Source organism: Camarhynchus parvulus, chromosome 2, assembly GCF_901933205.1.
Source record: "Camarhynchus parvulus chromosome 2, STF_HiC, whole genome shotgun sequence".
Taxonomy (NCBI): Eukaryota; Metazoa; Chordata; class Aves; order Passeriformes; family Thraupidae; genus Camarhynchus; species Camarhynchus parvulus.
In genome coordinates this window covers 56,633,581-56,650,378 of record NC_044572.1, presented here as the reverse complement: position 1 = coordinate 56,650,378, position 16,798 = coordinate 56,633,581, and the positions used below count along the sequence as shown (strand labels likewise).

General features: G+C 40.4%; 1 protein-coding gene across 1 annotated transcript in view; it reads left to right on the top strand.

Moving 5' to 3' along the window:
- The window catches only part of PDE1C (phosphodiesterase 1C), a 173,486-nt gene that overhangs the window by 87,186 nt on the left and 69,502 nt on the right, over positions 1–16,798 (top strand). Inside the window, exons 3-4 of the mRNA XM_030971433.1 lie at positions 13,937–14,050; positions 14,884–15,066. Coding sequence (XP_030827293.1) covers positions 13,937–14,050; positions 14,884–15,066 — 297 coding nt within the window. The remainder of the gene's footprint in view (positions 1–13,936; positions 14,051–14,883; positions 15,067–16,798) is intronic.

Genomic DNA, 16,798 nt, shown 5'->3' with positions numbered 1-16,798 from the left:
ATGTTTGGCCTTAAATACCCCTTGGCCTTTCTGGGCTCTTCCCTCAAGTGGAACTTGTGGTTATCTGCCCACCCAGGAGCTGAGTTAGGGGGCTCCAGATGTGGAGCATGAGGCATTGTCTCCAGTGTGCCAGGGATTGGCAGCCACTGACAGGCTGGGATACAGGCTCTAAGAGTGGTGTGTACAGGGCAGTGCACTGCCTTGCCAGGGCAAGGCCCAAGCTACCCCTTCCCCCACACAAGCATGAAAATTTTGAGCCAGCAATCTCTTCTGGTCTCTGAGAACCACCCTGTGGCTCAAGACATTGACATGGACCACAGTAAGGGTACCTTTCCTCCCATGGCCTAATCTAGCAGACAGAGCAAAAATGAAAGAAGATGAAGGTATACAGGAACTTATGTAAAGACCAATTGCTATTCCAACAATCAAAGCGTAAATCTTTATAAAAATATTTTCCTCTATACAAGTCATTGTCCCCGACTCAGTGAGTCTCTAACATTGCAGGCAAGGTGCAATGCAAACCAGGATCCAGGGAGAGAGTTCATGAACCTATCTTTCATCTGCCGTGACCAACGAGTCCAGCGTTTGGACACATCATGGTCTAAATCACATGGTTGGTGATTTCCTTTGTGTTTCTTGAAAGAGCACTCTTCTTCAGTGAGGTTTAGTGTTGAATGTTAGACAATTTTATAAAACTATTTTTGATGTTTGCTGAACTAACAAATTGGCCTCCAAAATAGCATGGCAAATTTAATTTAAGATTCTCTCTTGCTTATTGATAGTGCAATACATTAGACTCCTTGTACAAACTCTAAGAAATGATAGTTAGGCTACCTTGCCTTTTGGTATCTATGATCTTAAAGGTCAAGTTATCACCACCACACAAACAAATATACATGCACAGGATTACTAGTCTTACTCCTCTCACCAACCTGATTTTGGGGGATCTCAGAACTCATACCTAGGGAAAGAGGAAAAGATCAGTGGGTACCATGGAAAAATTACATTCCATAAATATTCTACTAAATAATAATTTGGATTGCCTCAAGAGTGGGAGACAAAGTATAACGGCACTCAAGCCATTCCAACCTCTTCAGCCTATCATCAGTCAGGATCCTGAGATCAGACTGAATAAGTTTTCAGCTTTATCAAACCCTTCAGTGGTTCTCAACCCCAAAATTCTTCTTCTTCTCTTAACCACTTATATCTTCTTCACCTACAGCTGGAACTTTACAACTGCCACTTCAGCTCATCTGTCAGCCCCTTTTCTCCCTCCTTACAGAGGCCACCAACTGTTCAACCCTTTCTTCTGCAAAATTAAGCTTTACACATCTCTTACTGTTACTACACATGCTTCCCTTGGTATAGTAATTTTAAACTGCTCTGAGGAGATAGGAAGAAGTACAAAAACTTGATTCCATAATCATATTAAATCCTATGTAAGCTGCCAAAACTAAATTGAGAGAGGAATCTTTCCCATCCACTGTGGCAACTAGAGAAAAAATATTAACATCTTAAAATATTGCTGGCAAAAAAATTAGAAAGCTATATAGGAACATAAATATCCTAAAACTTAACAAGATAAAAATGTGCAAACACGATGTGGTGAAGAACAGTGACTCTTCTGTCCCATTACCATGTTATACTCTCAAAGAATATTTCTAGATGGAGAAAACTCGATCCTTGGACCTACTTTAAAAGGAGGAACTGTTCACTTGGTATTCTTCCGTACTCTTTTTCATAAAAAATTTTGTTAGACCTTTACTCAAACTAACAAGAACAGTCTGTGAAATGAAACTTAGAAGACATCAAAATGCAACCATCACTAATAAAACTTATTTAGTAAAACTTACCTAAATTATCTAGTACTTTAACAATACTAATGAGGATTCTTAGCACCATGTAGGCAAACCGGAGTTAGAGTAACGAGCCATCCTTTTGAGATATTTTCCCTTTTAGACAAAATGGTTTTTGATGGATCTACATATTCTGTTACAACCTATTTTTCAAATTTGGACTTAAGTCCTGAGCCAACTATATTTGTTCTATGTGGGTGATATTAGAGTGGTCCTTTAGGAAAAAGAACACCACTTTATTTTCTTTCTTTCTTTCTTTCTTTCTTTCTTTCTTTCTTTCTTTCTTTCTTTCTTTCTTTCTTTCTTTCTTTCTTTCTTTCTTTCTTTCTTTCTTTCTTTCTTTCTTTCTTTCTTTCTTTCTTTCTTTCTTTCTTTCTTTCTTTTTCTTTCTTTCTTTCTTTCTTTCTTTCTTTCTTTCTTTCTTTCTTTCTTTCTTTCTTTTCTTTCTTTCTTTCTTTCTTTTCTTTCTTTCTTTCTTTCTTTCTTTCTTTCTTTCTTTCTTTCTTTCTTTCTTTCTTTCTTTCTTTCTTTCTTTCTTTCTTTTTTTCTTTCTTTCTTTTTCTTTCTTTCTTTTCTTTTTCTTTCTTTTTTCTTTCTTTCTTTCTTTTTTCTTTCTTTCTTTCTTTCTTTCTTTCTTTTCTTTCTTTTCTTTCTTTCTTTCTTTCTTTCTTTCTTTTCTTTCTTTCTTTCTTTCTTTCTTTCTTTCTTTTTCTTTCTTTCTTTCTTTCTTTCTTTCTTTCTTTCTTTCTTTCTTTCTTTCTTTCTTTCTTTCTTTCTTTTCTTTCTCTTTCTTTCTTTCTTTCTTTTTTTCTTTCTTTCTTTCTTTCTTTTCTTTTCTTTTCTTTTCTTTCTTTCTTTCTTTCTTTCTTTCTTTCTTTCTTTCTTTCTTTCTTTCTTTCTTTTTTTTTTCTTTCTTTTCTTTCTTTCTTTCTTTTTTTTTCTTTCTTTCTTTTTCTTTTTTTTCTTTCTTTTCTTTTCTTTCTTTCTTTCTTTTTCTTTTCTTTTCTTTTCTTTTCTTTTCTTTTCTTTTCTTTTCTTTTTCTTTCTTTCTTTCTTTTCTTTCTTTTTTTTTTTTTTTTCTTTTCTTTTCTTTTCTTTTCTTTTCTTTTCTTTTTTTTCTTTCTTTTCTTTTTTTCTTTTCTTTTCTTTTCTTTTCTTTTCTTTTCTTTTCTTTTCTTTCTTTCTTTTCTTTCTTTCTTTCTTATCCCTCTGGTATTTGAAGTCATGCTTGGTATTTCTATCAGTATTAGATACATGGTCCTGCTAGGATGATTGGCTAATCCAGGAGCAAACAACTCTGCTGCCATTCTGGGGACATTTGTGAAAATACAAAAAGATAAACCATTTAATGTATTTCATTTTAGAGTTTTGTGTTTTGTTGCAGCTTTGTCTGCAATGGAGTAATTGTTTAGTATATTGTTCAATATAGTTCCTCTGAGTCCAGAGCTGAGTTTATGTTTGAAGATCTCACCACCCATTGCTTTCAATGTGGTTTCCAACAGTCCATCGTACCGTTCAATTTTTACAGAGGCTGGTTTGTGTTAGGGAATATGAAATGCCCTCTTCATACCATGCTCTTTGGCCTAGGTGTCTATGAGGTGATTTTTAAGATGAGTCTGGTTATCTGACTCAGTTCTTTCTGGGGTGCCATGTTGCTACAGGACTTCTTTTTCAAGGCTCAATATGGTGATCCCAGCAGTGGTGTGAGGCACAGGGCACATCTCCAGCCATCCAGGTCCAGTGGTTTCTTCCACCATTGTAAGAACAATGGCCTTGCAGTGCCCACCTTGTGGGTTTGCAGGAGTGTGATGCAATCCATCAGCCAGGCCTCCCCATATTTATATTTCAACCACTGTCCCCCATATCACAGAGGCTTTACCCATTTGGCCTGTGTAAGGCCCCAGTCAACTTGGTAGATGGGACTTTTGAAGAGGCTTCATGTACTCTGGATGCACAGGAGGAATACTGACAAGATATTCTCAAGGGGTCAAAACAACACAAAAGACTTTACTAGCAAACTTACAAAAATCAGGGAACTAGCAAACTTAAGAAAACCAGGGAACTGGCATCCAGTCAACACAAAACATTTCTCAAAGCATTAACTTGGCCCATTCAGTTCAGCAAATACTATGTTTATCTGATGTTAAGTTACAATATTTCAAGAAGAGAGAATTAGAAGACAAAGAAAAAAGAGAAAGAAAGACAAAGAAGACCTAGAAAAGCACATATATATAGCTACCAACTCCTGGGTTCCAACGGTGTTCAGACAGAATTTCTAAGAATGAAGTAAGTTCTAGACAATTAGAGGGCCTCTTGTTCAGCCTTAAATACCTCTTGACCTTCCTGGGCCTTTCCCCCAAGTGGGACTTCTGGTCATTTGACCACTCAGAAACTGGGTTAAAGGCTCATGGGGTGGATGTGGAGCATTGTGCCAGGGATTGGCAGGCTCTGCCAAGCTGGGATACTGGTTCTAACGGGGTGGTGTATGCAGGGCAGTGTGCTGCTTCGCCAAGACAAGGCCCAACCTGTCCCTTCTCCTCTGCATGCATCCCAAAACGTCCTGAGACGTCAATCTTTCCAGTCTCTCACAGCCTGCTTGATTGCAGTGTATGTTTTACAGTTGAGGATAACCTGGGAGACGGTGGCTGTGTTTCTGTCCACAGCTCAAACATGAGCCCACCTGTATGTTGCATGTCTTCCTTAATGGCTTAAGGTGTCATGGGCCCACTAAGCCAGAAATAATTCACACTTATGCTGTCAATCCAGATCCACCTGAGACACTTTAATCTTAGCAGCTTGATCCACCTATCCATTGTTGTGGTGTTCTTCAGTAGCCCGACTGTTGGATGTTTGTGCATCTCCATGACGTACTTTTACAGCCAAGTTCTCTACCTCTGCAGTGATGTGCTGCCACATTTCAGCAGCCCAGATTAGTTTCCCTCTGTGCTGCCAATGCGTCTTTCTTTCCATAGGTCTAACTACACAGAGAGCATTTGCTACTGTCAACAAGTCAGTGTTGGAGTAGAGCACTGGCCATTTATCTCTTTCAGTCATATCAGTAAAATGCAGCTAGACGACCTTCAGCTCTGCAACCTAACTTGATCCACCTTGTTCCTTAATAGCTTTTGTGACTCACTGCATAGGACTCCATACAGCTTTTAATTTTTTATGTATCCCTACAATACAGCAGGAACTGTCAGTTAAGAGGATGTATCACTTTTCTTTTTCAGGTGGTTGATTATATGGTGTGGCCCCCTTAGCAGATGACATCTTTTCCTTCTCGTCCTCTGCAGATAGTTCAAAATTTTTCCCTCAGGCCAATTCATGAAGATTTCCAAGATCCCTGGGTGACTAGGTTTTCCTATTCAAGCTTGTCATGTGATCAATGTGATCCACTTACTCATGTAGCAAAAGAGGCATGATGTGTGGAAGGGACTTTCCTTTTGAATATCCAGCACAGCAGTGGCTGTCAGGGTGCCAAGAGGAGCTGGTGCCAATCACTTCTTAAGCAGCTTGAACCCCTTCATAAGCTGCCAGTATCTCTTTTTTGGCAGGCGTGTAGTAGGCTTTGCTTCTTTTGTATTCCTGACTCCATGGCTACTGCATGAACAGTCTCCTGTTTATTTGTTTAAAAGGTTATTGTTGTTAAGGACCCTATTTGAAACCATTCTTCTTCCCAGTCACTTGATAGAGAGGGCTTATGATCTGAATGTAATTCAGAACATGGATTCTCCAAAAATCCACAGCACTGAGGAAAACTTGTCTTTACTTTTAGCAGGTTGGTGGGGACATAGCTGCAATTTTCTTGACCACATCCATAGGAATCTGATGATATGCCATTTTATCCCTAAAAACTGATATTCTTGGGCAGGTCCCTTGACTTTGCTTTATGGCAATACCAGCCTTCAGGGGGATATGGATTTTCTCCCCTTTCTCAAAACTTCCTCAGCTGTTTTGCCCCACATGATGTACTCCACTGTTCTGGAGCCTCACCCTTTTCCAGTGCAGTCTGAATCAGTCCATGGCAAATAGTGAAGCTGTATTTCCTCCCTTTGGACAGCTGAATCCATGTGTAGTCAACATCCCTTCAGGTGAAAACAAACTTGCTAAAGGAATGGAGAAAAATGCATTAGCAAAATATCAGTGGTGGCACCACTTTACTGCCTTGGACTCCAGTTTGTACTGAAGCTCCAGCATGTCCACAGCAGCACTCAGAGGTGATGTGACTTTGTTCAGGCCATGATTAGTCTACTGTCAGCCTCCTCTCTCCATTGGACTTATGCGCTGTCCATATAGGGATATTAAACGGTTGCTCTCCAGTTTATGAATCATCTCATGGATGGGGGTGACAGAGTCCTGGTTTGTGTGGTACTGTCGGTGCACAGTTGTGTTAGTGATCAGTTGTTGTTGTTCTTTGATCATCATCCATCCCACAGCAGAAGGTCCTCTGAGAAACCAGGCAAAGTATTCAGCTAATTTTATCTATCTAGAGAAGAGTTACCCCAAAATCCCAACAATGCCCTTTTGGATCCTTGAAATACCCTCTCTTGAGTTAATCTATGCCAAGGACACTCAGAACCTCTTGGCCAATCAGAATTGGAGTGTTTTTGCCATTCATTCCCAGTCAGGTTTGTTTCAGCTCCTATCCTGTCAGCTGTCACCCCAGAAATAGAAATAGACTCTGCCTCTATAGATCTTGATGGCATCAGGGTACATTGTGTGCCAGCATCAACTAAAGCTTTATACTCTTGCAGGTCTTCTGATGCACAAAGCCATCAGATCCACATAGTCCAATAGATCAGATTGTCCCTTTCCTCCTGCTGGAGGCACAGCCCCTCTAGTTCTAGTCATAGTAGTCATTGTTTATGTCTTGTAAATATTAACTTTAAATATCCTCTTCAAGAGGATCAGAAATAACATTCAGCCCTTCCGTTGTGTCTGTCAATTAGCCCACTGTAAACTGGAGCAGCATTTATCCTTGAAGAATTTTCTGTGGTGGTTGGCCTTCTTCTCAACTCACACACCTGTGCTGCTGAGACAGAGGTGGGTTTTCCATCCCACTTCCTCATGTCCTCTCTGTGATCATGCAGGTAAAAGCATAGGTTACCTTGTGGTGTGTACTGTCTCTTGAGAGAAACTGGAATGATAGTTCTAAAGTAAGTGTCTACTGAGACCCTGCAAACCACATTGCTGCTCCTTTTGCTTCCCCACCTCACCTTCCCTCTGCCCTCTGTGGCAGGTTGGACAGGAGAATTGGAGGTACAAAAAGTAAAGGCTATGGGTTAAGATAAGAACAATTTACTGGAAACAGCAGTTAGATAAGAACACAAACATAACAGCAACAATACTAAAAACAGAAGTGTACAAAAGAGAGAGATTCACATGCAAAATGCTCAATGCAGAGCCAGACCCAACTGCAGCCACATAAAAGACCAGAAAAGACCTCTTAACCCTGTAGGAGTCTCCCTTTTCCACTGGTAATGATGTGAGGTGATACAGAATACCCTCCGGGTTCTAGCCATGTTCCCTCTTGCTTACTGCAAAAATCATCCCTGTCCTTGCTGGAACCAGAACAAGTTTCAAGTCCTCTTCCATAAGCATGGACTTCTTCCCCGAGAACAGGTTGCTCAGAGCCCCATCCTGCACTCTTAATGTTTTCAAGTATGGAGCATCCACAACTTCTCTGGACAACCTGTTCCAGTACCTCACCACTCTCACAATAAAGAATTTATTCTGTATATCTAACCCAAATTTCCCCCTTTGAATATGTTACTCCTTGTTCTATCTCTAGAGTTCCTGATGGAGCGTCCCTCTCCAGCTTTTCTGTAGGTCCCCTTCAGATAATGGAAGGTTGCTATGAGGTCTCTATGCCGTCTTCTCTTCTTCAGGCTGAACAGCCTTGACTTTCTGAGCCTGCCTTCATACAGGAAGGACTCTGATCCCTTAATCAACTTTGTGGCCCTCCTCTGGACTTGTCCCAACAGTTCCATGCCCTTCTTATGTTGGGGGCACTGGAACTGTATGCAGTATTCCAGGTGGTGTTTCACAAAAGCAGGGTACAGGGAGAATCACTTCCCTTGACCTGCTGGCTGTGCTCCTTTTGGTGCAGCCCAGGATTCGATTGACTTTCTAGGCTGTGAGTACACACTGCTGGCTCATGTTGAGTTTTTCATCACCTGTCACAGCCAAGTCCTTCTTCACAGAACTGCTCTCAATCACTTCTCTGCCCAGCCTATAGATGCTCCTGTGATTGCCCCAACACAGATGTAGGACCTTTCACTTTGCTTTATTGAACTTCATGAGGTTTGCATTGGCCAACCTCTCAAGCCTGTTGACGTCTTTCTGGATGGCATTATTCCTTCCCTCCATCATATTGACTGCACTGCCACTTGTGGTGTGCAGAGCTTGGTGTCATCAGTGAACTTGCTGAGGGTGCACCAATCTCACTGTCCATGTTGCCAACAAAGATGTTGAACAGTGTCAGCCCCAACACCAGTTCCTGAGGGACACCACTTGTCACTGGTTTCCATGTGGACAATGAGCCATTACCACACCACTGTGTGGGTGCAGCCATCCAGCTAAGTCTTTATGCACTGAGTGGTCCATCCATCAAATACATGTCTCTCCTGTTTAGAGACAAGCAAGTCATGCAGGACAGTGTTGAGTACTTTGCACAAGTCCAGGTAAACAATGTCAATTGCTTTGCCCCTATCCACCAACTCTGTAGCTCTGTAATAGAAAGCCATCAAACTTGTCAGGCATGATTTCCCCTTAATGAAGCCATGCTGGTTATCACCAGTCATCTCTTTGTTCACCAACATGGTTTCCAGGAAAATATGCTCCTTGATCTTGCCTGGTACAGATGTGAGACTGAATTGTCTGTAGTTCCTTGGGTCTTCCACTTTCCCCTTTTAAAAAATGGAGGTTATATTTCCCTTTTTTTTCAGTCTGTCATGGTTTGATACTGGCCAGATGACAGGCACCTACAAAAGTATTTTGCTCACTCTCTTCTGTTGCAGTTCAGTAGAGGATAGAGGAAATAAAAATTAACAAAGGGCTCATGAGTTGAGATAAGGATTGGAAGAAAAACACTCTAAGGGCAAAATGGGCTCAAATTTAAAGTTATAAGGTAAATTTATTATTAACACAGTCAGGGGAGGATATAAGAGATCATTTCCCCCAGTTCCCTCCCTCTTTCCCACTGACAGTGCAGAGAGACAGGCTATGGGGTTTTGGTCAGTTTGTTACATGAGATCTTCTTCTGTTTGCTCAGAGAGAGGAGTCTTTCCTCTGCTATGCCATGAGGTCCCTCCTACGGGCAAATACTCTTCCAGAAAACTGTTGTAGCATGGGTCACTCATCCACGGGGTGCAGTCTTCTAAGCTACTCTAGTTTGGAAGCAAGGCCCCTCACTATCTCTGGAAACAGGGGCCCTGTATCTCTATTCAGATCTCCCACTGGATCATAGCCTTCTCTGACATCCACTCGCTCCAACATGAGCACTTCTCCCACAGGCTGCAAGTGTATCTCTGCATCTCCCATGGACTTCATGTACTACAAGGGGACAGTTTGTTTTGCCATAGTCCTCACCACAGCCTGCAGTGGAATTTCATCTCCAATGCTTGAAGCGCCTCCTTCCCCTCCCTTGTCTTCCACTGAACTTAGTATTGCCATGTTGTTTTCTCTAACATGTCCTCACTTCCTCCTTGTCTGTGACTGGAAAAAAACCTGCTGCTTGTAGGTACCATTGGCAACATGTTCCACTAATTCAAAGATCTTGCAAGATCTTGCAGTGCCGAGAGGTCGATCCCATCTAGGTTCTGTGTTGAGGAGATGCTTGTTGTCTTTCTGCTGCTGGCTAGGCGACCCCGCCACCATCCTGTGGGCAGTGGTGGCTGCTGTGGCACTGGTGCTATTTAATGCCTCTCCTCATGTGGGGCACTGGGAAGGAGAAGCCGCCAGTGCTGCCCCTTCCCATCTGTCTGCATCATGGCTGGCTAGGGGCAGCCAGGCAGGCAAGGCTCTCTGGGGCCACACCAAGATGGTGGTGGCTGCAGCAGCGCATCACCACTGGCTGTGCCAGGATGGCCCCGGGTGGCACTTCGCCACGCCTGGAAATAAAAACTGCTTGTGTACTATTTTTATTTTCTTCTTATACACTTTCACAGGGGCGGTAACAACCTCTCTAATTGGGCCAGCAGCATGTCCATCTTCAAAGCTGTTAGAGATTTATCCTTGAAGAATTTTCTGTGAAACTAAAACCTCTATTTTTAGTTTCTAGTATTGCAATATGATCTGGCTTTCTAGGTGTGTGAGACACAGTGGAAGCTTCTAGCAGCTTCTCACAGAAACTACCCCTGTAGTGCCCTACCCACTACCAAAAACCAGGCTGTGCCAAATCAACACACAGTCATCAAGAATTTCACCTGACTGCCCCAGTTTCTCAAATATGGTGGATAATAGCTTAGTAACTTCGTCTACCCTTAGGACCCATGGACGAATCTCATTAGATCCCATAGACTTGTGCACATTCTGGTTCCTTAGATGGTCTTGAACTTGATTCCCTCCTACAGTGGGCTTAGGCTCTTCACTCTCGCAGTCTTTGCATTTTCCTTTCATGACTTGGGCAGGGTGTCTGGAAGCACTTGCTGTAGAAGACTGAGGCATAAAATTCATTTAGAATCTCAGTCTTCTCCATATTACAGGCCTATCCAGGTAGCCAGGTCTCCCACTTCCTGCTAGAGAGGGCTCACATTATCCCTAGTCATTTTTTTGTTATCACGATAGCTATAGAAGCTCTTTCTATTTTCTTTGACATCTCTGGCTAGACTCAATTCTAACTGGGCTTTAGCTTGTCTTTGCTTCTACCTTCAGTAAACTTCTTTTTTATCTCTGAGGTGCTCAGCAGCTCCTTATCCATGTATGGATGCCTCTTGGCATTTTTGCCCCATATTCTCTTGTTAAAATGCATTGTTCCTGAGCTTGGAGGAAGAGATCCTTGAATATTAGCCAGTATTCTTGTGCCACTCTGCTCGCCAGGGCTCTACCACAAGGTAATCTATGACACGGGTCCCCAAAGACACCAAAGTCTGCTCTCCTAAGTCCAGAGCAGGTGATCTTATTGTGTATGGTTTTATTATATGTATAATATATTATCTATTTATTGTATATTAAATATATTTATTGACAGTTTCTTTCAGGTACCTATTTTTAAAGATGCAAATTAAAAATCGTTAGATTTGTATCTGATGTGTTATAATGGATGTTGTTTTTTTATAAAAGGCAACAGTGGTTTGAAAATGCTTAATTCTGGAAGATATAGTTTGTTGTCTTTGGATGTCATTGTCAACAAATTCAGTGACTATATTGTGTTTGAACAGTTTCCTTGAAAAATTAATTCACACTAATATCTCAAAAAGGACTAGTCTGCCAACAGGAAGGCATGCTTTGGTAAATACTGATTAGAAGATTGCTGGTTGTGAAAAAAGAGTACAGCAGCCTTTCTTTCTCTCCTACATCTGAAATTTATCCTTGTTCAGCTCTCACATTTATTCAGTGGAATGACTCATCTTACCTCATCTTAGCCTTCTGAAGCCACAATGACCACCTAAGATAATCTCCTGGCTCATTTCTTTCACTAGTGGGAGAAGGCAGTGCACACTTTCCTGAGGAAGTATATGACAGACAGGTGGTTTATCATTGCTATTCACCCCCAGTGACTTCCATCAGCATCTGTGTATCTGATTTCTATAAAAGGTTTGTGCTAGGTGAAGCAGTTGACTTGAATTAAAAAACAAAAAAAAAAAAAAAAAAAACCCAACAAACCATGACCAATCCTTTTAATCGCTTATATTTGCTCATTCAGTTCCCAAAGTTCAGAACCTGAGAATGAGGGAGGTGTTTACATATTGGAGGAGTGCACACCCTTTAGAGTTCTCAGTAGCAGGACAGTACTCTGCGCTTTTGGACAGTGTTAAATATTCTGTGTATTTGCTTTACAGTTTTTTACATCCCAACAGGCAGACAGATACTGTTGCAGGGCATCTGTCAGACCATCTATGTGCTTAGATAGTCTGCACATGCTCTTTAACTCTGATATGACTCTCAGAATATCCAGTTTATCAAGCTTGTCAATTATAATGAGATGGCAGATGCATGCCTATTTCTATGTAGGAATTCTTTGATATGGTTCGCTGCTTCTCAAACTTAGTAAGAATTTCTTACCAGTAATTATGGTGGCTTTCCAGAGGAGAGCGAGGAATGTGCTGAAGATCAGAAGGAAGGGTTTGCAGTCAGGTCTATTTCTGATAACTATTTTGTTAATTTATAAAGTTTGTTGTTGTTTTTACCTTTTTTTTAAAGCTATTTGATCTGCCTCTCAAAGGAATGTTATCACAAATGAGTTGATCTTAGAGTTGACTGCTAAGATCATTGAGTCCAACTGTTAACCCAGCACTGCCAAGCTCTCACTTAACTGTGTTCCTAAGTGCCACAGGTGAATTTGATTGAATTTCAAAATTATTTCAGCCACCTTGAAGCAGAATTTTTCAGGTAATAAATTTTCCTGGATTCTCTTCAGTCCATTTAGGATTATTTAAAAAAAAAAACAAAACAGATACATTAAAGGCAAACTAGCACCAGGCTCTTATTTAATACAATTAATTTGGAGTAGCTGCTCAATGAATAATGATTCAATGAATCAGCAATAGTTAAAGATAATGGATGGTAAGACAAAGACAGTGTAATTTTTTCACATGATGGTGTGAGAAACAACAGTACTTCTGTTTTTCTAAATGATTGATGCACATAATACTTTGCATAATCTGCATTGAAGAATATTGGTTCCAAGAAGCAATGATTACTCACGGTGCTATTATTGAACATGAGTTTTGAATGAGTTGCAGCATAAAGCTACCAATTACTTTTATCAATTAAGTAAAAGTCAGGAAGAACCAAAGGTCATGTTCTTTCTATAAAATTGACTGCTGTGGTTTGCGTACAGTGTTTCTGGTAGCTAGTTAAGTGGTCATAACTGCAGACTCCCTATACGTGGAATGAAGAAACAGGAGGCATATGAAGCAATGCTTACTGTTCAAATGTGAAAGTAGTGAGTACTGTTTAATATACATGAGATATATGTTGGCTGCTTGATCTAATGAAAATCATAGCATTTCCTAACCTTGTATTGTATTTCTACAATAGTGTTTCTAAGTATACTCTAATAGAGTTTTGCATGTGTATGTCAATCATTAGGAATAAGAGTAATTTATTAACAGCTACTATTCAAGAAGTTCCTTCTTGTGGCTGAATTGAAATTGTCCTCTCTTAGCTCCTGTGTTAAATTTAAAGCAATTTCTATTTTTACTTATTTCAGTTTTGAGTAGGGAACAGACAGCTGATTAATGGAAGTGGTTGACCCGCCCTGCTCTGCACTGGTATGGCCTCACCTTGAGTACTATGTGCAGTTTTGCACACCACAATATAAGATATTATACTGTTAGAAAGTGTCCATAGGAAAGCCACAAGTATGGTGAAAGATCTGGAGGGGAAGCCTTACAAAGAGTGCCTGAGACCACATGATCTGTTCAGACTGGAGAAGAGAAGACTAGGAGGAAACACTGCAGTCTTCAACAATCACTTGAGGGGAAGTGAAGGGGCGGATACTGATCTCTTCCCTCTCATGACTAGTGACAGAACTCAAGGAGTCTGAGTTCAGAAGCCTTTGGGCAATGCTCTCAGGCATATGTTGTGATTCTTGGGGTGTCCTGTGTAGTGTCAGAGGCTGGACTCAGTGATACTGATGGGTCCCTTCCAACTTATCATATTCTATCATTCTATGTTTGTTTGATTCTGTGATAACCCATGGAATTATGTATATTTACCTGGCATCATTGTCACTGATCTTTGAAAAGTAATTTTTGTTGACTTCATGTATCAACATGAAAAAAACTTCAGAATCTTGTAGACCTCCAAAAGTTCTCACCTGTCAAGGTGTATGCGAGGTCTCATCCTGGGAACTGACACTCACTTTAAACCTATTTTGCTTTATACTAATCAGATTTTTGTTTTCCTTTCCTTAGATTACGGTCTTTGGTAAAGCAATTGGAGAGAGGGGAAGCTTCAGTTGTAGATCTAAAGAAGAATTTGGAATATGCAGCGACTGTTCTTGAGTCAGTATACATTGATGAAACTAGGTGAGCTTACTACAAGCATCAGCACTCATATCTAGCACCAGTTGTAATTTACATGCCAGTTGTGAAAGTTGGTAGAGCCAAGATTTATTACTTGTAGACAATATGGTTTTAATCATTAGAATATTGTATTCTGCTTAGAAGAGATCTTCAGTCCTTCATTTAAAAAGTTCTTTAGTTTCCTGGAAAAGGGAAGGAGATCAAAACCAAACATAACTGTAATACACTTTTTCTTAGAGAAATGCTTTCATAGTTTTTGCAGCCTGAGCAGACTCAACTATTTCTTCTGAACAATGTTAAATTTTTCACTTGTATGATGTCTTTGAAATTAAAAAAAAATTACTCATGAACAGAGGTAGACTGGCAAGATATTGCAGAGGAGCTCCCCCCTCTTGGTTACATGCCATTTACCCAGTGATTAATGCACTTCTAGAGTCAGCACAGATGACCAGAATGGGAGAGGAGAGGACTGTATGTTACTAACTCAGATGTTAGAAATTCCCAGAAATTACCATAAATTACCTTTGAAAGGTGGAAAGTTCAGAAATATGATGAGCTGAAGATGTAAAGATATTAGAGGATCATGTAGTTTTGCTTCAGAAGGCCGATACGCCTTGTTTCTCAGCCTAGTAGCAAATTCCACAATCTGAAATGTAAGTATGTAAGAGAATAAACAAACAGTTGAAGAGTTGTACTAATTGTACTTTTATTAGGGCTGATGAATCAAGGACTTTTAACAGCTGCTTTAATTAGAATATATATGAGTTTCTTTTTAAATAATGTTGTAGTGCTCTCTAAGGAACTCTGTTTACCCTTCTGTTTCCTCATCTTTCTAGGCGTTTACTGGACACAGAAGATGAACTCAGTGGTATCCAGTCTGACTCTGTGCCCTCAGAGGTCCGTGACTGGTTGGCTTCTACCTTCACACGGCAAATGGGAATGATGCTTAAAAGGACTGAGGAAAAACCCCGGTTCAGGAGTATTGTCCATGCAGTGCAAGCTGGGATATTTGTGGAAAGGTGAAGCGTTATGTAATTGCTTTCCACTATCTACCCAGGTACTTCAGGTTTCACCTATAGTATGTCATGGCACAATGACAGGAGGTGGAAAGGAGTACCTTAGGCCAAAAGACCTCAGAGGACTAGTGGAAGACTGCTGAATGAAGAACACTTTAATGTGCTTCTGTTAATATTTCTACATAGATCTGGGTAACACCTAAAAACATGTGATTTAGTAAAAGACTGCAAACTGAAACAGTACCTAGTCCTCTGTTCTTACTATAGTACAGATGTAATAGCACACGGTATAATTTTGACAGACAATATACACTTCTGCATAGTCCTAGATCAGGAGTGACAGCATTTAAAATTTGGACAGATCAAACTCTCCCTTTCTTCCATGTACTTCTGTGGTCTAGTATTTCTTATGAAAAAGTTCTAAGATACAGAACAAAGTTCTTTACCATATTATTACTGGAGCTAACCATAGATCAAAACTGATGTGAAAATTCTGGAGCTTAGAGAGGCTTTCGAAAAAGCCATTGAGTTCTCTAAGTCTTCCCTCTTGTGATTTACATCACAACCTGTTGCTAAAACTGATTTTACTTTTTTAACGATTTAAAACATTTATTCATTTCAATTGGGATTCCTAATCTTACCTTTTCCTGTCAAGTAACCACTCTTCACTGACCTTCTTTGTTTAAGCCAGGAGAAGGGCTGGCATATGTGAAACTGTCAGCATTCTTTGGACACCCTGAAAGACAGCAGCTCTCATATCTCTGGTGTAATTTTGTAACAGCAAAATTCAAGTCAGGAGTGGAAGAGTAGAACACCTTTCACTGTTGATCACAATTGCAGTGACAGCCTAACAGCCCTCTGTGCAGGAGGTTATGCGTATCAGACAGTGGACCACAACCCACACAGACTCACAGAAGACTCCTTTGTCATGACTATAGCCAATATTTTTGTGCGCTAAAGTTACTGTACATGTGTCAAGAGTAGCAGCAAACTGTAGTAAGACTAAACCTCTGATTTCTCCTTGGGACAGATTTCTCCAAGGTTTGACAGGCTACTTGTGAATTAACCCTCATTCTGTGGGGCATTTGCTCAACAAGGAAGTAAATGCAGAAAGCTGGCTCAGTGGGCTGTTTTCCAGCTGACCTGGATCGCTGTGACCCAAAGAAGGAAGTGTTCAGATATAATATGGCACTGGAAGAGGGTTGTGACTCTCCTGAGCTATGGGAAAGGGGTTCTGCCTCAATTGTCTCTTAAGAGAATGCTATGGAGTTTCAGACTAGAGAAAGGAAGGGATAAGAGATTCTGTGATTTGGGAATGGGCGAATATAAGTCTCCAAAGGTGAATGACTTTTTTCAGGTCTGAGTGCAGAATATGACAAACGGCAGTGAAGGAAGGCTTTACACAGGATCATTCAGATGGGAGAAAAGAACTTTCCATTATCTCCTTTTAGTCCTACAGTGCTTTAGGGCAAAGAAAAGGTGACCTGTGGAAAGACCTTCTAGCTATGACAGAGTTTCTACATTTCCCAAATCCTGTTAAACACAGTGTGTCCTGAAAACAATTTGAAAAACTTGTACATACTTTATAATCTGTTTAAAATATACTTTATAATCAAGTTTAAATTCTGGTACATAACATACTTTGTTTAATATGGTTACAGATGTTGATTATTGCCTTGTTCTTTTTCTCTCACTCCCTGAAACACAGACACATGGCAAACACTGAAAAGGTTTT